General features: G+C 32.0%; 1 protein-coding gene across 5 annotated transcripts in view; it reads left to right on the top strand.

Moving 5' to 3' along the window:
* The window catches only part of LOC130442900 (zinc finger CCCH domain-containing protein 13), a 100,090-nt gene that overhangs the window by 19,594 nt on the left and 64,874 nt on the right, over positions 1–15,622 (top strand). For 3 of the 5 annotated variants that reach the window (XM_056777302.1, XM_056777297.1, XM_056777298.1), the window contains one exon: positions 5,196–5,324. In XM_056777302.1, coding sequence (XP_056633280.1) covers positions 5,232–5,324 — 93 coding nt within the window. In that variant the 5' untranslated portion in view covers positions 5,196–5,231. Of the gene's footprint in view, positions 1–5,077; positions 5,104–5,195; positions 5,325–15,622 lie in introns of those variants that run through there. The other 2 variants (XM_056777299.1, XM_056777300.1) reach the window with 2 other exon arrangements.

Genomic DNA, 15,622 nt, shown 5'->3' with positions numbered 1-15,622 from the left:
GGTGACGGGTCAGGTATTTATACATCAAAATAGCTATTTTGTTGCTAAATTGTCTTAATTTCAGGTCTCTTTTGATAAAAAATTAGATTTTACGCTATGTAAGACAACCTATTTCGGTGTCTACCATAATATGATTTGACATTGACAAGTGACATAATTATATTAATCAATAGATCGCCATATATCTATGTTCCGACTAAGGAAGACAGAATGGCAACGATTTCTCTATCCTCCGAGCTTTCAGCTCGGTTCTGCGCATTTTCAAGCATGCGTAGTAAAGATAAAGTATCTCGAACGAGAGAGAAACTGAATACTGTCGGCACCGTAACGTAGGGACGTTTTTTCCTATACAAACTATCCATATCTTTATAATCACAAAAAATAAGTTGTTATTTTGTTGTTGTTGTTATATTAGACTCAAATTATTTCTATTATGATAACTTTCTCGTTCGGGAAGCATACCTGGAAATTACCTTTTTCTTATAATTTATCCCGTTTCAAGAATTTTTTATTTTATCTGATTAAATGTATGTCTACACATCCTTGGGAGATATTGGTGCGGTGTACAAATTTAAGAATTGGAAATCTTTCTTAAACTCGTCTGCTCGAAATGATGCATGCACTGTGCAGATTCATAGTTCTCTGGATTTATTTCTTCAAGACATGAAATCCGGACAATTATCTGAATATCAATTCCGCCAGATGACTAGTAAATCGTCGGTGCTCCGAGATTTCTGGGCTTTCCCTGTAACCTGGTGAACCGGTTCAGCAAATTGGCCGACGATAGGGAATAATGCAGCCGTGTTTGTAGCCCCCTCGTCCTATTAACCGCTTCTTATCAAATAATGAACAAAAATATCAAAAAACAAAACAAAATTCAAAATATATCCCTAAACCCGGAAGGAACCGTTTGTTTTTTAGCCTGGAAATTACTTTTCTTCTTCTTCGCGACACGTTTGGTGGTCCGTTTTTTTATTTTTTCATCCTGAAGCAGCGCAATCACAAAACTATCACCAACTGCAGAGGAGCGGCTCCTACATCAGGGCCAACTCCAACGAACATTCCTCTCTATAGAAACTTCGTCAGAAACTTCGTCCTAGACCTGTCGATTTGGAAGAGACGTTAACTCAAAAATTATTTAGCAAAAACGGATGTTAGCTCCGCACAAAAAATGTACAAAGTGTTCGAGATGTTTATCCGAATGTGGACATTATTCTTCGAATTTTTTTGATTATTCCATCTACAAACTGTTAAGAAGAAAGATCTTTTTCCATTATTGAAATAATAAAAACTTATTCAAGCGCATGCATGGGTCAAGATCGACTTAATGGACTATTGAAGCTCAACTAGCCGAAGAAATTAATTATGACTATATAATCGACGTTTTCGCGAGCCAGGAAAGAGAAATTATCAAATTTATTAATAATAAAACAAATATTTACTATTTATTTGTCTATGGTTTATTTAATAACTTATTCATCTTTAATGTTTATTATTTAAACTTAAAAATTATATTACAATAAAATAAAGTTGTTTTGAAATAAAAATTAACGAAATTAACACCGGAATCGATGTTTCCATTGATAATTATGTATATTTAAAAAACTTTTTAAATTCTCTAACAAAAAAAATAACACCTTTAATAAATAACAAATGTTCCTGGCTCTATTATTTACATTTGAAATAATTTGAAGGATTGGAAATCCTTGCGTTGTATAAATAATGTTAGGAACGTCTATGTAAACAGCATAAAAATTAAACGAATTCGGCTAAGGATTCTTCAAGGTTAAATTTATGTCAACCATTTGTGTGTGTGTGTGTGTATTATCATGAATCATGATAATACACACACACATCCTACGTCAATAAACGAAAATATTCATGTAAGAATTCGCAAGAATATAATTCGACTTCGCAGTTACACACCAAAATATTTTTATTAAATACAGAGTGGCGAAGAATAACTGTCTTTACAGAACATAAACTAGTTTATATATCGAAGAAAAATAGTAAACCAAAACAATGATCAGTGCGTGATCAGCACATGAACATTTCGGGCGAAACGCGGTTATTGGTCCAAATTTGTGGGACCATAATAAACCACAAGAAGCCGTGGTATCAGGTGTAGTACAGAGACGGCATCGTATTATTTCTTAAACATGTCTGATACGGAGACTAATGTGAAGTTATTGACATTAGCTAAGCTCCACACAAGAGAACTAAAAACTTTCATTATAAAGCCAGCGAAAAAGAAATGATTGAATGACAAGACTGATGATGACGATATTTCTAAAACGGCAAATTTTTCGGGAATATCTTCTTCAAGGAAAAGGTTAAAACCAAAATTAGAAATAGAGACATTGTCATTGATGTGCAAGAAGTCATTGTCAGCTATATTATGAGCGGTTTCTTATTGGGAACGTGGCAATAAAACACCAAAGTGGACTAACTTTAATATTTCGAATATTTATGTGGTCATCGTCTGGGACTGAAATTATGATCAAATACAATATAAGAAATTTGTATAAAAATAATAAAATTTCTACTTACAATAATTAATTAAGATTTTTGGTGGTTTTGAATCGTATTCTTGTAAAAAATTTTTAAATTCATAGGATTCAAAATTCAATATTCAAATTGACGTTGTAAGAAATATTGATTCTGGTTACTATAGGAATTTTTAGGTTAGGTTAATTTATGGATAACATTAACCAATCAATATTGAACATCATTTTATTATAATTTTATTATTTTTATACATATTTCTTATATTGTATTTGACCATAATTTCAGTCCCAGAAAGCTCGGAAAATATATTAAAGTTAGTCCACTTTGGTGTTTCATTGCCACGTTTCCAATAAGAAACCGCTTATTTTATATTTATATACAGATTTTTAAATGGATGTGTTCCATATTTTTCACCTATTACAAACTTCACGTTTACATTGTCTTTTTTTGTAATAATCATTATTTATAATTTGTATTATTAATCAGCCGTATGAAACTGCAAATTATTTCTTAAGTGCGGAGTGCGGTCCTGCTCGGCTTTGGCGATTTCAGCCCTGATCACGTATTCTATGCGTGACTCTGTTTTGGTTTACTATTTTTCTTCAATAAATAGACTTTAATTATATATATATATATATATATATATATATATATATATATATATATATATATATATATATATATATATATTACTTCCAGCCAGCTCTATTTAATTTGGATCAATTTTTTCCTCATAGATAATTTCCAAAACATCATTTTTTGGTGGATTCATTGCTGCTATATGCCTCCCACATTACGATCAAGTCTTCTTCTTCTCCTGAACCACTTTTGGAATATCAAACACAGTAGGTATATCGATGTACAACAGATTGTCAGAGGGTAGTTTTTTGCGACGACCCCTACAAAGCTTCTTTTTGGTAAAAAACTCTAGGATTTTTTTTAATTCAAAACAACACGTGCTTCTATACGGTCTAAGTTAATTTTTAGGTATAATCATCTTGTGTTGCTTTGAATTAAAAAGAGAGAAAATATTTAATTTTTAACCACCACCCTTTTGGACACCTAACTTAACCAGGTATATAGAGTCAGCAAAATGGGCAAAATAATGAACTGTGATTCCAAATGTACAGATTTATATCCACTTGATTTTTTCTTAGTGGCTATTTGAATTCTATAGAACTCTATAGACTAACATCATAAATTTAGAAATATATCTAGTTACAATAAAGTATAAATAATAATATGTGATATCTCAAAAAATGAGATCGTTATATAGTAAAAAAAATATACAAAAATTTTCATAAAAGTCTTAATTTAGCCATATATTCGTTGTTCCACTCTGTATACTGAAATTTGCAGGTAAATTATAACTTTTATTGACAACTGGATTCACCGGTACGTATTAAAATGTGTGAATCAAAACAAAAAATAAACAAATTTGTTTTCATAGTTTTATTTTTTTCAAGTTTGAGTTCAGTACCTTGTATAGAATAAACAAGATGGCGGTAGAAAGACAACGATCCTCAAAAACACATGTACTGAAATCACTGTACGTTAGATATTACGTTACAGTCGTCTACTACATGGTTATTAACCTGCAATTTTCTCTACTTAATATGGTTTTATATTTATAGATGACGTACAACAAAAAAATATAAATATAACTCTATTTTCTTCTATAGTAATAATAGAACTCCCCTTGTATGTGTTGAAATAATTGGTTCATTGAAATCAGTGTTACAAATCATTTGATTCCTGTAATTTGATATTGAATCATGGCGTTGCCTTATTTGTAATATGATTTTTTATAATTATTTTGAATGGAGGTATTAGAATGTTTTCATTTATTCGAACATCACGTCTAGAAGCCACGCCTTCTAACTAATCAGAAGTATTTTCAACTAATGCAAAGTTTATTAAAAAATTAATTGAATGTAAAAATTAACCTGTTATTGTCTACACCCACACAATAATGTTAAGTCACTGAAAAGCGTTAAAAGTTTTTCTTTATAGTCTAGTGAACAATACCGAAAGTCACATAAATTAAAAAAAAATTCTAACCTTAATTGGCAAATGAAACTTGAAATAAATCTTATGATACGGCTATTTCATCTTTATTACACAAGGTTTTTAAAGTGTCCAAACTTTTTATGTTTTGGACAGTATATGATTATAAAGTAAATTCATGAACAATCACTAAAAGTTACTTTGTAATATCCAAAATCCAAAAATATTTTTTTCATCTGTAGCCAGGAAGTCAGTAAAGAGAGAGAGAGAGAAATGCGTCATTGTCAGAAACAGGTTTACAATTTGTAGATAAAAGCTTTTATAAAACTAAGAAACAAACATACAAATAAATAAATAAAGACACAAACAAAATAAAATCTAATTATAAAGTATACACCAGAAAACTATAATGAATATTATATAAAATATTTATTGTAATTTTAAACTTGACATTTTCTAACCTAAAACAAACTTAGAAGTTACTTTGCGTAATTTTAGAAGATATCGGGGTGAATCGTAATGTTAAAAATCAATCTGAATTAATGGCAAATTGAAGTTCAAACGCCGATATTAAGAATATTCTCTTATGTATAAAAAATTAAGTTTTATAACTACTTATTCCGTTGAAGACTTTACTATAATTAAAGTTTCAACTTATTCGAAGATGTTATTTTTTTCAGATGAGCATACGACGTGGGTGATGATTTAAATTAAGAATGACGGAAGTTGCCATGAGTTTGATTCCATCCGGGAATCGGGTAACTGCAGTTCGTCATTACGAAGCTGCACCTCCGCTAGGATACGAATTAGTAAGAAATTCACTTTGTTAATATTTATAAAGAAAATTTATTTAATAAAAAATATTTTCAATGTGATTAACTTATCAAAACTAATCATAGTGTCATATTATTTTCATTTTAAAATTAATAACTTTGTATTGTTCACATATGCTTCCTAGTTTCATTGAACTCCAGTTCAACATATCAATAGACGTCGTTATTATTGTTATAAGGTATTTTAAGACGCAATATGATACATCTCTTTTTCGAATTAGTTATACTTATAGCGTTCACTACTTTTAGACAACCAAACATACATTCGTGCTTCTCTGATTATCTAATGTCAATGAGCGCGTACCAACAAGATTAAATCTTTGATATGTTTTGACTCTTCATTTGGGTCTGTCTTGAAAACGAATATGTCTGTTGCTTCTAGAATTCTCGGTGTATCAAATAAAGAATTATTTTATGCTTCATATACTTACTATAATGATATTCATTCTTATTAAATGGTTCATGCACCAAAACTAAATATCAAAGTGTTATTCTTTATATGGTAAATTGAAATTCTTAAGGCCGCTTTACATGATGCAATACAACGTTTACATCAACCCAACCTAACCATTTTTTATATAAACTTTTTGTTTAATTTCCTAGTTTCATTGCACAAAAGTTTTTTATCAGATCAACACATCAATAGACATCGTATAAAAATTAAATATTTTAAGACGTAATATGATACATCTCATCTTCGAATTAGTTATACTTATAGCGTTCACTACTTTTAGACAACCAAACATACATTCGTGCTTCTCTGATTATCTAATGTCAATGAGCGCGTACCAACAAGATTAAATCTTTGATATGTTTTGACTCTTCATTTGGGTCTGTCTTGAAAACGAATATGTCTGTTGCTTCTAGAATTCTCGGTGTATCAAATAAAGAATTATTTTATGCTTCATATACTTACTATAATGATATTCATTCTTATTAAATGGTTCATGCACCAAAACTAAATATCAAAGTGTTATTCTTTATATGGTAAATTCAAAATCTTAAGGCCGCTTTACATGATGCAATACAACGTTTGCATCAACCCAACCTAACCATTTTTTATATAAACTTTTTGTTTAATTTCCTAATTTCATTGCACAAAAGTTTTTTATCAGATCAACACATCAATAGACATCGTATAAAAATTAAATATTTTAAGACGTAATATGATACATCTCATCTTCGAATTAGTTATACTTATAGCGTTCACTACTTTTAGACAACCAAACATACATTCGTGCTTCTCTGATTATCTAATGTCAATGAGCGCGTACCAACAAGATTAAATCTTTGATATGTTTTGACTCTTCATTTACGTCTGTCTTGAAAACGAATATGTCTGTTGCTTCTAGAATTCTCGCTGTATCAAATAAAGAATTATTTTATGCTTCATATACTTACTATAATGATATTTATTCTTATTAAATGGTTCATGCACCAAAACTAAATATCAAAGTGTTATTTTTTATATGGTAAATTGAAATTCTTAAGGCCGCTTTACATGATGCAATACAACGTTTGCATCAACCCAACCTAACCATTTTTTATATAAACTTTTTGTTTAATTTCCTAGTTTCATTGCACAAAAGTTTTTTATCAGATCAACACATCAATAGACATCGTATAAAAATTAAATATTTTAAGACGTAATATGATACATCTCATCTTCGAATTAGTTATACTTATAGCGTTCACTACTTTTAGACAACCAAACATACATTTCTACTGCTTTGGTTATCTAATGTCAACAAGATTAAATCTTTCATGCACCAAAACTAAATCTCTAAGTGTTATTTTTTATAGTGGTATTTCTTACAAAATGTTGACTTTCCATGTCTGTAGTCTAATAAGAATTTATTTGTCGCAAAGTGAATTTTTTTATTGCAGGATTTTAAATCAAAAACTCCCTGTAGGTAAAATTGTGAATAAAGTTATTTATAATGTCTTTAATCTCGTTATAAATAGGAATTTAAAATATGGATACTAAGCATTAATACGACTATCATTCTAAGCATTGTTACGTTGTGTGGTAACTACACTGGAATCCTTAAGTACTATTTGGAGTAAAAATTGTGGAACGGGAACGCAGTAGGCGTGGCAACTGAGGAATGCTGAGGCGTCGACCCAAACCTACTTTCGGTTTCTATAAATGTTAGTATTATTCCATGGAAGTGTAATTTGTAAATGCATATATTAAAATATATTATACATAGGCGGTTTGTTAAATATATTGATAAACTATAAAAGAAAATTGAAGAATGGTTTCTACCTCAGGCTGTCGTGACAAACAGTATTTATATTTATACTTAACATGTAACTTTTCAAAATTATCTAATCCATAGACTTGACGCCTTTGTTATAATTATTTACCATTACTGAATTAGTTTATGTAAATGTTTTTTAGTCATAAATAATCATATTTTTTAATAATTTTTCAATTCATTTTGTTCATTTTTTCAATGTATTTAAGAAAAAAATTAGACCTGAGATTGAAAACAAAAAATTTAATAATTTTTTGGTCAATAGAAAATCCATAAGTTCCCTAATTTTTCCGAAGGATGTCATTTTTTGCAAAAGTATACTGAAAAATGAAAATTTGAAAAATAAAATAAGGGAATATCAATTCAAACAATTTTTATGAATTATTTTAGGTTAGGTTGTTAATAGAAACTCCACGAATTCCCGATTTTCACCCGAAAACTGTAGTTAGAAAATGTTTCCAAGGAAAGTCGATTTTTCTTGGAAAAGTATACGCAAAAAGAAAAAATTTGAAAGAAAAAACAAAAAGATATAATAATTCAAACAATTTTTATGAATTTTTGAATTATTTTAGGTTAGGTTGTCAATAGAAAATCAAGGAATTCTCGATTTTCTCCCGAAAACTGTGGTTAGGAAATGTTTCCAAAGGAAGTCGATTTTTCTTGGAAAAGTATACGCAAAAATGAAAAATTTGAAAGAAAAAACAAAAAGATATAATAATTCAAACAATTTTATGAATTATTTTAGGTTATGTTGTCGCTAGAAAATCAAGAAGCTCCCTGATTTATCCCCAAAAACTGTATTTAAAATTAAAAATGAAAATTTAAAAAATAAAATAAGGGAATATCAATTCAAACAATTTTTATGAATTATTTTAGGTTAGGTTGTTAATAGAAACTCCACGAATTCCCGATTTTCACCCGAAAACTGTAGTTAGAAAATGCTTCCAAGGAAAGTCGATTTTTCTTGGAAAAGTATACGCAAAAAGAAAAAATTTGAAAGAAAAAACATAAAGATATAATAATTCAAACAATTTTATGAATTATTTTAGGTTATGTTGTCACTAAAGAATCCAGAAGTTCCCTGATTTATCTCCAAAAACTGTAGTTAGAAAATTTTTCCAAAGGAAGTCGATATTATGTTTGAAAACGAAAAATTTAACACTTTTTTGGCCAATACAAGCGTGTTCGTTTTTGTATTGCTAGAATTGTTAACGTTGTTTTTTTTTTCTCTCCCCATAAAACATGTTATGGGCCCAGGTGACTGGCGTGCATGAAAAAGAAACCGAAAGTCAAAATAATGGCAAATAATTATGTTGCAAGTATTCCAAAATTATTAAAAGAGAAAACTACAATGAGTGGACATTTTTCGCGGACAATATTATAGTTATTGACAATATGTCCATGATTGCATAGATCGGACTGAGACGGATCTAACGAAGATAGCTAAAGCAAGAGCGAAGCTTATTTTGACGATTGATACTTCGTTATATACGCACATTCAAGATATTGAAACAGCCAAAGACCCGTGGGACAAACTCAAAGAGTCGTTTGTTGATTCTTCGTTAGGTTAGGTTAGGTTAGGTTAGGTTAGGTTAGTATTGATAATTCTGGATTCACTGTGTCTCAATGGGCTCTTAGGTGAACGAACTCGTTGAAACAGCTCAAAAATTGAAAAGAACAAGGTTTCACATAAATGACGAGTGGATTGGATCTCTGTTGCTTGCAGGATTGCCTAAAAAATTGAACCTATGGTAATGACGTAGAATCGCCATAACCACTGACGCCATTAAGACGAAACTTTCGTCAGAAAATCAGTCTCTCTCTCTCGAGTACTGTAGCTGAGTATATAGCTCTCTCGGAGGCTGGTAAAGAAGCCATTTTTTAAATGGAGTTTTCTGTAAGATCTCTCTAATCTAACTTTGTAAGTTATGTGCCAACACAGAATAATTTTGTAAAATCTTTAGGTTTATTTGAGTTGCTTTAATTATTGATAAGCGGAGCTATTATTATTGTATCAAAATAATTAAAAGGGCAGTGATAGTAGCGCCCTCTATGTGTCGATTACCGAAATAGTTTAGTCTAACCTTAGTTTATTTCTTTTACAGTGAATACACAGTGAATTTGATCGTGTTAGAAGTTAGGAACAAAAATTTCTTTAAAAAAAATGAAATTCTGGTTAATTTCATTATTTTTATGTTACCAAAATGAATTGTTGTGAATTTTTTGTAATTATTCGCTGATAAGGGGTGAAAATAATTGTTTTCTTCCGAAGTTTTATAAAAACAAAGTTGTAAACAAAGTTTTTCTAAGCGACCATTTTTCCAGAATTGATTATATACGTTTTATCCACTTTTTTCATCCCTAATCAGTAAATGATTTTAATTTTATCAAAAATTCGTATTTGATGACTTATTTTCATGGACTAATAGTTACTTTACCGGGTAAATAGTAATGGTAGAAATGGAACTAATGGCAAATTGGAGGTCAAACAGCGATAATTTGACAATAATTGTATATTTGAAAGACAATCGCAATTGCGTCCTCAAATAGTAAGATACGAAAGGTCGTTAACCAGAATGTACCACTGTAACGAGAGGTAATAGGTTATTCTTCTTTTTTATGGTAATTTGGCCTTTACCTATATAACTCAACATCGATATTTTTTCAATTGTGCCAGGGAAGTCTGTTTGTTAGCATAAACAGGTGTTAAATCGGGACTTATGTCACCTCCAGGAGAGGTGACATAACCTAATCATATTCTTTGGTTATAAACCTTTCAGTTTAGTAGTTTTTACTCGAAGAAGTCGTCCAACATCTGCACATAACGCTCTGAATTCACTGTAACTGTGCGTCCCCTTTCATCATAGTCTCAAATCGAAATAAAATACGTAATACAGCTAATAATCCATCCGCTAAAACTTATTTTCGAGAATTTATTTTAGAACTCGAACGAATTCTCTAAATTGTCTTCTATCGGATGCATTGAAGTAGTAGTTTGAATTTTATAGTAAAACTAAATTAACTGGAACTATATCAGAGGGATGAAATACACTGGCGAGCAAATAATTGCGCATAATTCAGAAATTACGAATATTAGCGTCAATATTGTTAAGGATTAGTAGGCGTTAAGCAATAATTGACAGCTGTCATTAGCTGTCATTCGATGTATTAGAGTACGACTTTGATGAAAAATGCGCCTTTCGCATTTCCCTTGCCTGTTTTCCAGTTTACTGTTGATTCTTTTTGTAAAACCTAACGATTGGAAAGTGTAGTGATTTAACAGGTCCATAATGCCTTTAGATCCGATTGTTGTGGCAAGAATTGTTGCGCTGTTACAAGATGGTCGGGGGCAACGTGAAACTGCAAGAATTGTTGGTGCTAGTCTTTGTGGTGTGCAAAGGGTGTACCAGACTGGCCTGATCACTAGAAGACTAGGATCTGGGCGAAAAAAAGTTACCACTCAACGAGATGACCGTTTTTGGTGTCCACAAGTTGGCGGAATCGGACAGCTACTGCGGTTTCACTGCGAAATCGGTTGGAAGAAGTCAGAAATGTCAACGTTGGTGAATGGACCGTTAAAAGAAGACTTCAAGCTGCAGGATTGTCATGCAGGAGAATGGCTTTAGGTTCCCCGTTGCATCGCCAGCATCGGATTGCAAGATTGACATTTGTCAGAGATTACGTTCGCTGGAATGATGATGACTGGAGCTGGATATTGGATATGGAAGATGGATATGCTGAAGTTTGCATTGAGGGTCTTCCATTTGGCGGTGGGTTAGTTATGGTTTGGGCGGCAATCACTGCACAAGCTCGTACAGAGTTGATTTTAATAAAAAATGGCTCCCTAACCTCCCATAGGTACGTTACGGAGGTGCTAGAAGACCACGGTATGCCTTTTATGGTAACTATGGGGGAAAGAGGCATTTTTATGCAAGATAATGCGAGACCACATACAGCCAGAATTGTGAGGTAGTATCTGGATGAGGTTGAAATTAGGCGGTTTAACTGGCCAGCCCGAAATCCAGACATGAATCCCATAAAACATGTCTAGGACGAGTTGAGACGACTGATCCGCAGACCACACCAGCACCAAGAACTACTCAGGAACTGAGAAAATATTGCTGTTGCAGAAATGGGATAACATCGACCAGAATGTGACTTAATTCAAAGTAAACCGCGCCGACCGATTTGATTTCAATTGTCAAATGATTGCGCATTTTTTTGCATTGTAAAATATTGAGCCGATAACTAATTCTGAACTTGGATTAGGTAGGTAAAGGTAGTTCTCCGCATTCCTAAGTGGATAGTCGTACAACGACCTTTCTGAAACTGGAGAAACGTGCTTCCGAATTAGGCAAACGGATTCAAAGATCAATAAGGAAGGAAGAGTCAGAATTTTTAATCTTTCAGAGAAGTCCCTGCTGTTTAGTCCGAGTGAATATCTAACAGATCTCTTTTGTAGTTTGAAGATTCGCTCAAATTGAATCGCACCACGCATACCCCTGAAAGGAAGGGCATATCGGAGATGCGACTCAATAAGGGCATAATAAACTGTTAAGGAAATGGATAAGTTTAGTTCTTTGGAAACTGATTTAAGCGTAAAGCAGGAGGAACTTAATTTTTTAGATAAGGCGGCAATTGTCCACAACAAAACTAAACTATACTGTTAAGAATACACACCTTGGACCTCCCACAATTAAAATAAAACAAAAATTCTAACCTTTATTGGCAAATAGTTATTTATTGAAAAGATCTTTTAATAAGGTTATATAATCTTTAATACATGGAGCTTATGGTATTTCCAAACCTTTTTTCTGTACAGCTTATGGTTATAAAAGATCAAGGAAAGGCCGAAAATTTGTATCAGGTCAGGTACATTTATGAAAATTTTCCACAATTCGTAAAATAACAACATATCTTCCGACACTTATAAAACCAATAAACAACAGAATCACGATATATTACGTGTTGTTGTGGGAGGTTCTATTTTTAGGATTTATTCTATTGAATTGCAACTGGGACGGGAATCATTAACAGGTGGAGCAATTTCGATTATGCAATTGGCTATTGTGCACCGTTATAGTACGGTTCTTTTCGATTTACTTTACAACAAAACAAAAATGTTCGCTTTATGTATAATACTAGCTAAAAAACCCGGCTGCGTCCGGGAGTTGATATGAGATGACGTGGTAGAGTCGAAATAAAAAAATAAACTATGACGTAAAAAGTAAAAAAAAAAAAGTTTATTGTAAACGTTTTCTCATTATTTACAATACTTGTTTATAAACAACATTTTTCATTTTATTGTCCGGAGTATATATACATAAATTTCTGGTCATTATCGTCCGCCATAATAAAAGGTTCTATAGCGGTAGTAAAAGCGCGAAATTTAAAAACCTAAATTTTTTAATGTTTTGTGAACTAATTTGGATAACTAAAATTATGTCGCTTTAACTCCAAAATATACGTTAAATAATGACGTATAAATACACAAAATTTAACAACTTTATTATAGTAATAAATGAAATTTAAGATTTTATTGAAATTGGAATTTTAAATTTCGCGCCACTACTACACATGTTGCAATGGCTCACAACTATGGAGACTATACACTATGACTATTGGAGTGTATAGTCTCCATAGTTGTCTTGAACGAAGTTCAAATATTCGATAACAGATGGCGCCACTGGACTTAATTTCCAAGTTGAAGGGTCGGAAAGTCCCTTAAAACATGCCCTTTAGATTAAAACGGGAACTTTCTTGTTCGAGGAGGGATAAAGGGCTATCACACCACATAAGTCCCTTTATCGTGTCGGGACTCCTTTTTAAGTTTTATCGGCACGCACATTTTATCGACTTAGTTTTATTATATATATATAGATATAAATTTGGGGTCTGGGTTTCAAAGAATCTATTGTGTCCTTTTTTCTTGCCGCGTTTCGTCCTCTGTGCAACAAAATCTACACGCCGCATTATCTACCGAGTCCAGCGTCTTCAGGTGTCAGTTGGGGCTACAGTGCCTCGATAGGACTTCTGGTAGTAGTTCCTACTTTGGTGGATACATTCAGCAGATCTTCTTTGGTTATGGTTTCTCCGGAGAGACTTTGACTGTCTCAGCCCCTGTAGGTTGTCCCAATAATTGTTATGAAGGAGCTGTGCAACAAAATCTACACGCCGCATTATCTACCGAGTCCAGCGTCTTCAGGTGTCAGTTGGGGCTACAGTGCCTCGATAGGACTTCTGGTAGTAGTTCCTACTTTGGTGGATACATTCAGCAGATCTTCTTTGGTTATGGTTTCTCCGGAGAGACTTTGACTGTCTCAGCCCCTGTAGGTTGTCCCAATAATTGTTATGAAGGAGCTTATAAGCTTTTTCCATGGTAGGGTAATTTTATTTTTCTTGTTTAGCTCGCTCAATTCCTCTCTAGATTGAACTGAACACATATTTCAATTGCATAGATTTCTGCTTGAAAAATGCTTGGCGCGAGGCTCGGGCTTTCCGAGTGTTTGATTCTGGGCACGTACAATCCTGTCTGCTGCTTCAAATAATACTTAATTCCCACCACTTTATTCCATATAGCTGCTATTTATTTTTTGAATTAAAATGAATGAACTGGTTGAATTTTCCCAAAGTTTGTTTATGTCAAAATCTTACTTTATTAAGGAACATATTGGTCACCAAATTTGAAAAAAAAATTAAAAGCATTCTCGATTTTTGGCAAATTTTTGATTTAAAATTTTGAACGTCCTATAACTCAGCAACTAGGCCCCGTAATGGTTCGTATTCCTATATCAAAATGAATTATTTATTGAGATCTCTCTGTGGTTGAGTGTTATAGATCGAATATAGAAACACCCTGTATATTATTCACACTTCATCTTTATCTGTAGATGCTGTTTTGTGTTGGTTTCCGTTGCTGGAAAAAAAGCGATGAAACCATCTCGTGAATTAAGAAATCTGGTTAAATATAAACCAAAATGGTAGTCGATGGAACAATGCGTTAAAAATTTTTAAAATAAAATTATATTTGTGCTGAAATGTAATTTGTTTAATCCCAAAAAATGTCTTTTCTTGTTTCAAAATGTCTTTAAAAACCGTTATTTGTCGTTAAAGAGTCTATTTTCGAGTTAAATTTAGTTAAAACTTTTAATAATTAATTAATCCCGAAGATGGCGCTACTTATAAAATTATTTTGTATATTTAACGAAGTAGTACGAACTAACTTACTAATTTTAAGGGTTAGTACGTTTAATTTTTATTTTATATTAACAAAGTATCAACCATAGGAAAAATTTTGGTTCTTAATATAAAGGAACCTAATTTTTCTTAATTAAAAACAGTTTAAATAAGTTTTGCTAGATGGCGTTAGCTAAGCATTTTGCATAAAAGCTTGACTGAAGAGTACTTAAGTAAGTGTGTTATAATTGTACGTTAACACTGGAACAACATGTGGCAATTTGTAACAATTTGTTGTTACAATAAGCTGCAAAATGTTCAAATTTATTAAACATTGATATAGAACAAACTGTCCTCACTAGTGCAACAATGTCAATGAATGTTTGCACTTGTCGAATCTCTAATTCAGTTGAGTACAACATTCTTGTCTACACTGCTGTAGTTTTTGTGACATGATGGAGGAAGACTTAAATGCTACCGCGTATTTATTAATTTTGTGTGGTGATTCACGAAAACGTAAATGTTGGATTCGTCCAAGTTTGAAGAATATGGTGAACGGCTTCGCTTTAATTGCATGGGCGGACTTTGTTTTTGTCTCGTAGAAATACTAATGCATCGTAGGCAAACCATTTGGAATGAAAGTGAGCGCCCGCATGCTCCAGATTTTTTTATGCTGCGATATTTTTTTCGCTCTCCATAAAACTGAGCCACTTCTTTTTTCCTCTACCTGAAATAGGCACCCTACAGCTAAACAAATTTCATTCCATGCATCAATTTTTAATTCTCTGCATTTATATTTAACATTTTTGGGATTCCAAATACATGGATGTTGTCTAT

This window comes from Diorhabda sublineata, chromosome 4 (genome assembly GCF_026230105.1).
Source record: "Diorhabda sublineata isolate icDioSubl1.1 chromosome 4, icDioSubl1.1, whole genome shotgun sequence".
Taxonomy (NCBI): domain Eukaryota; kingdom Metazoa; phylum Arthropoda; class Insecta; order Coleoptera; family Chrysomelidae; genus Diorhabda; species Diorhabda sublineata.
Note: the sequence above shows the minus strand (reverse complement) of the source record. Positions and strands in the feature narration are given on the sequence as shown.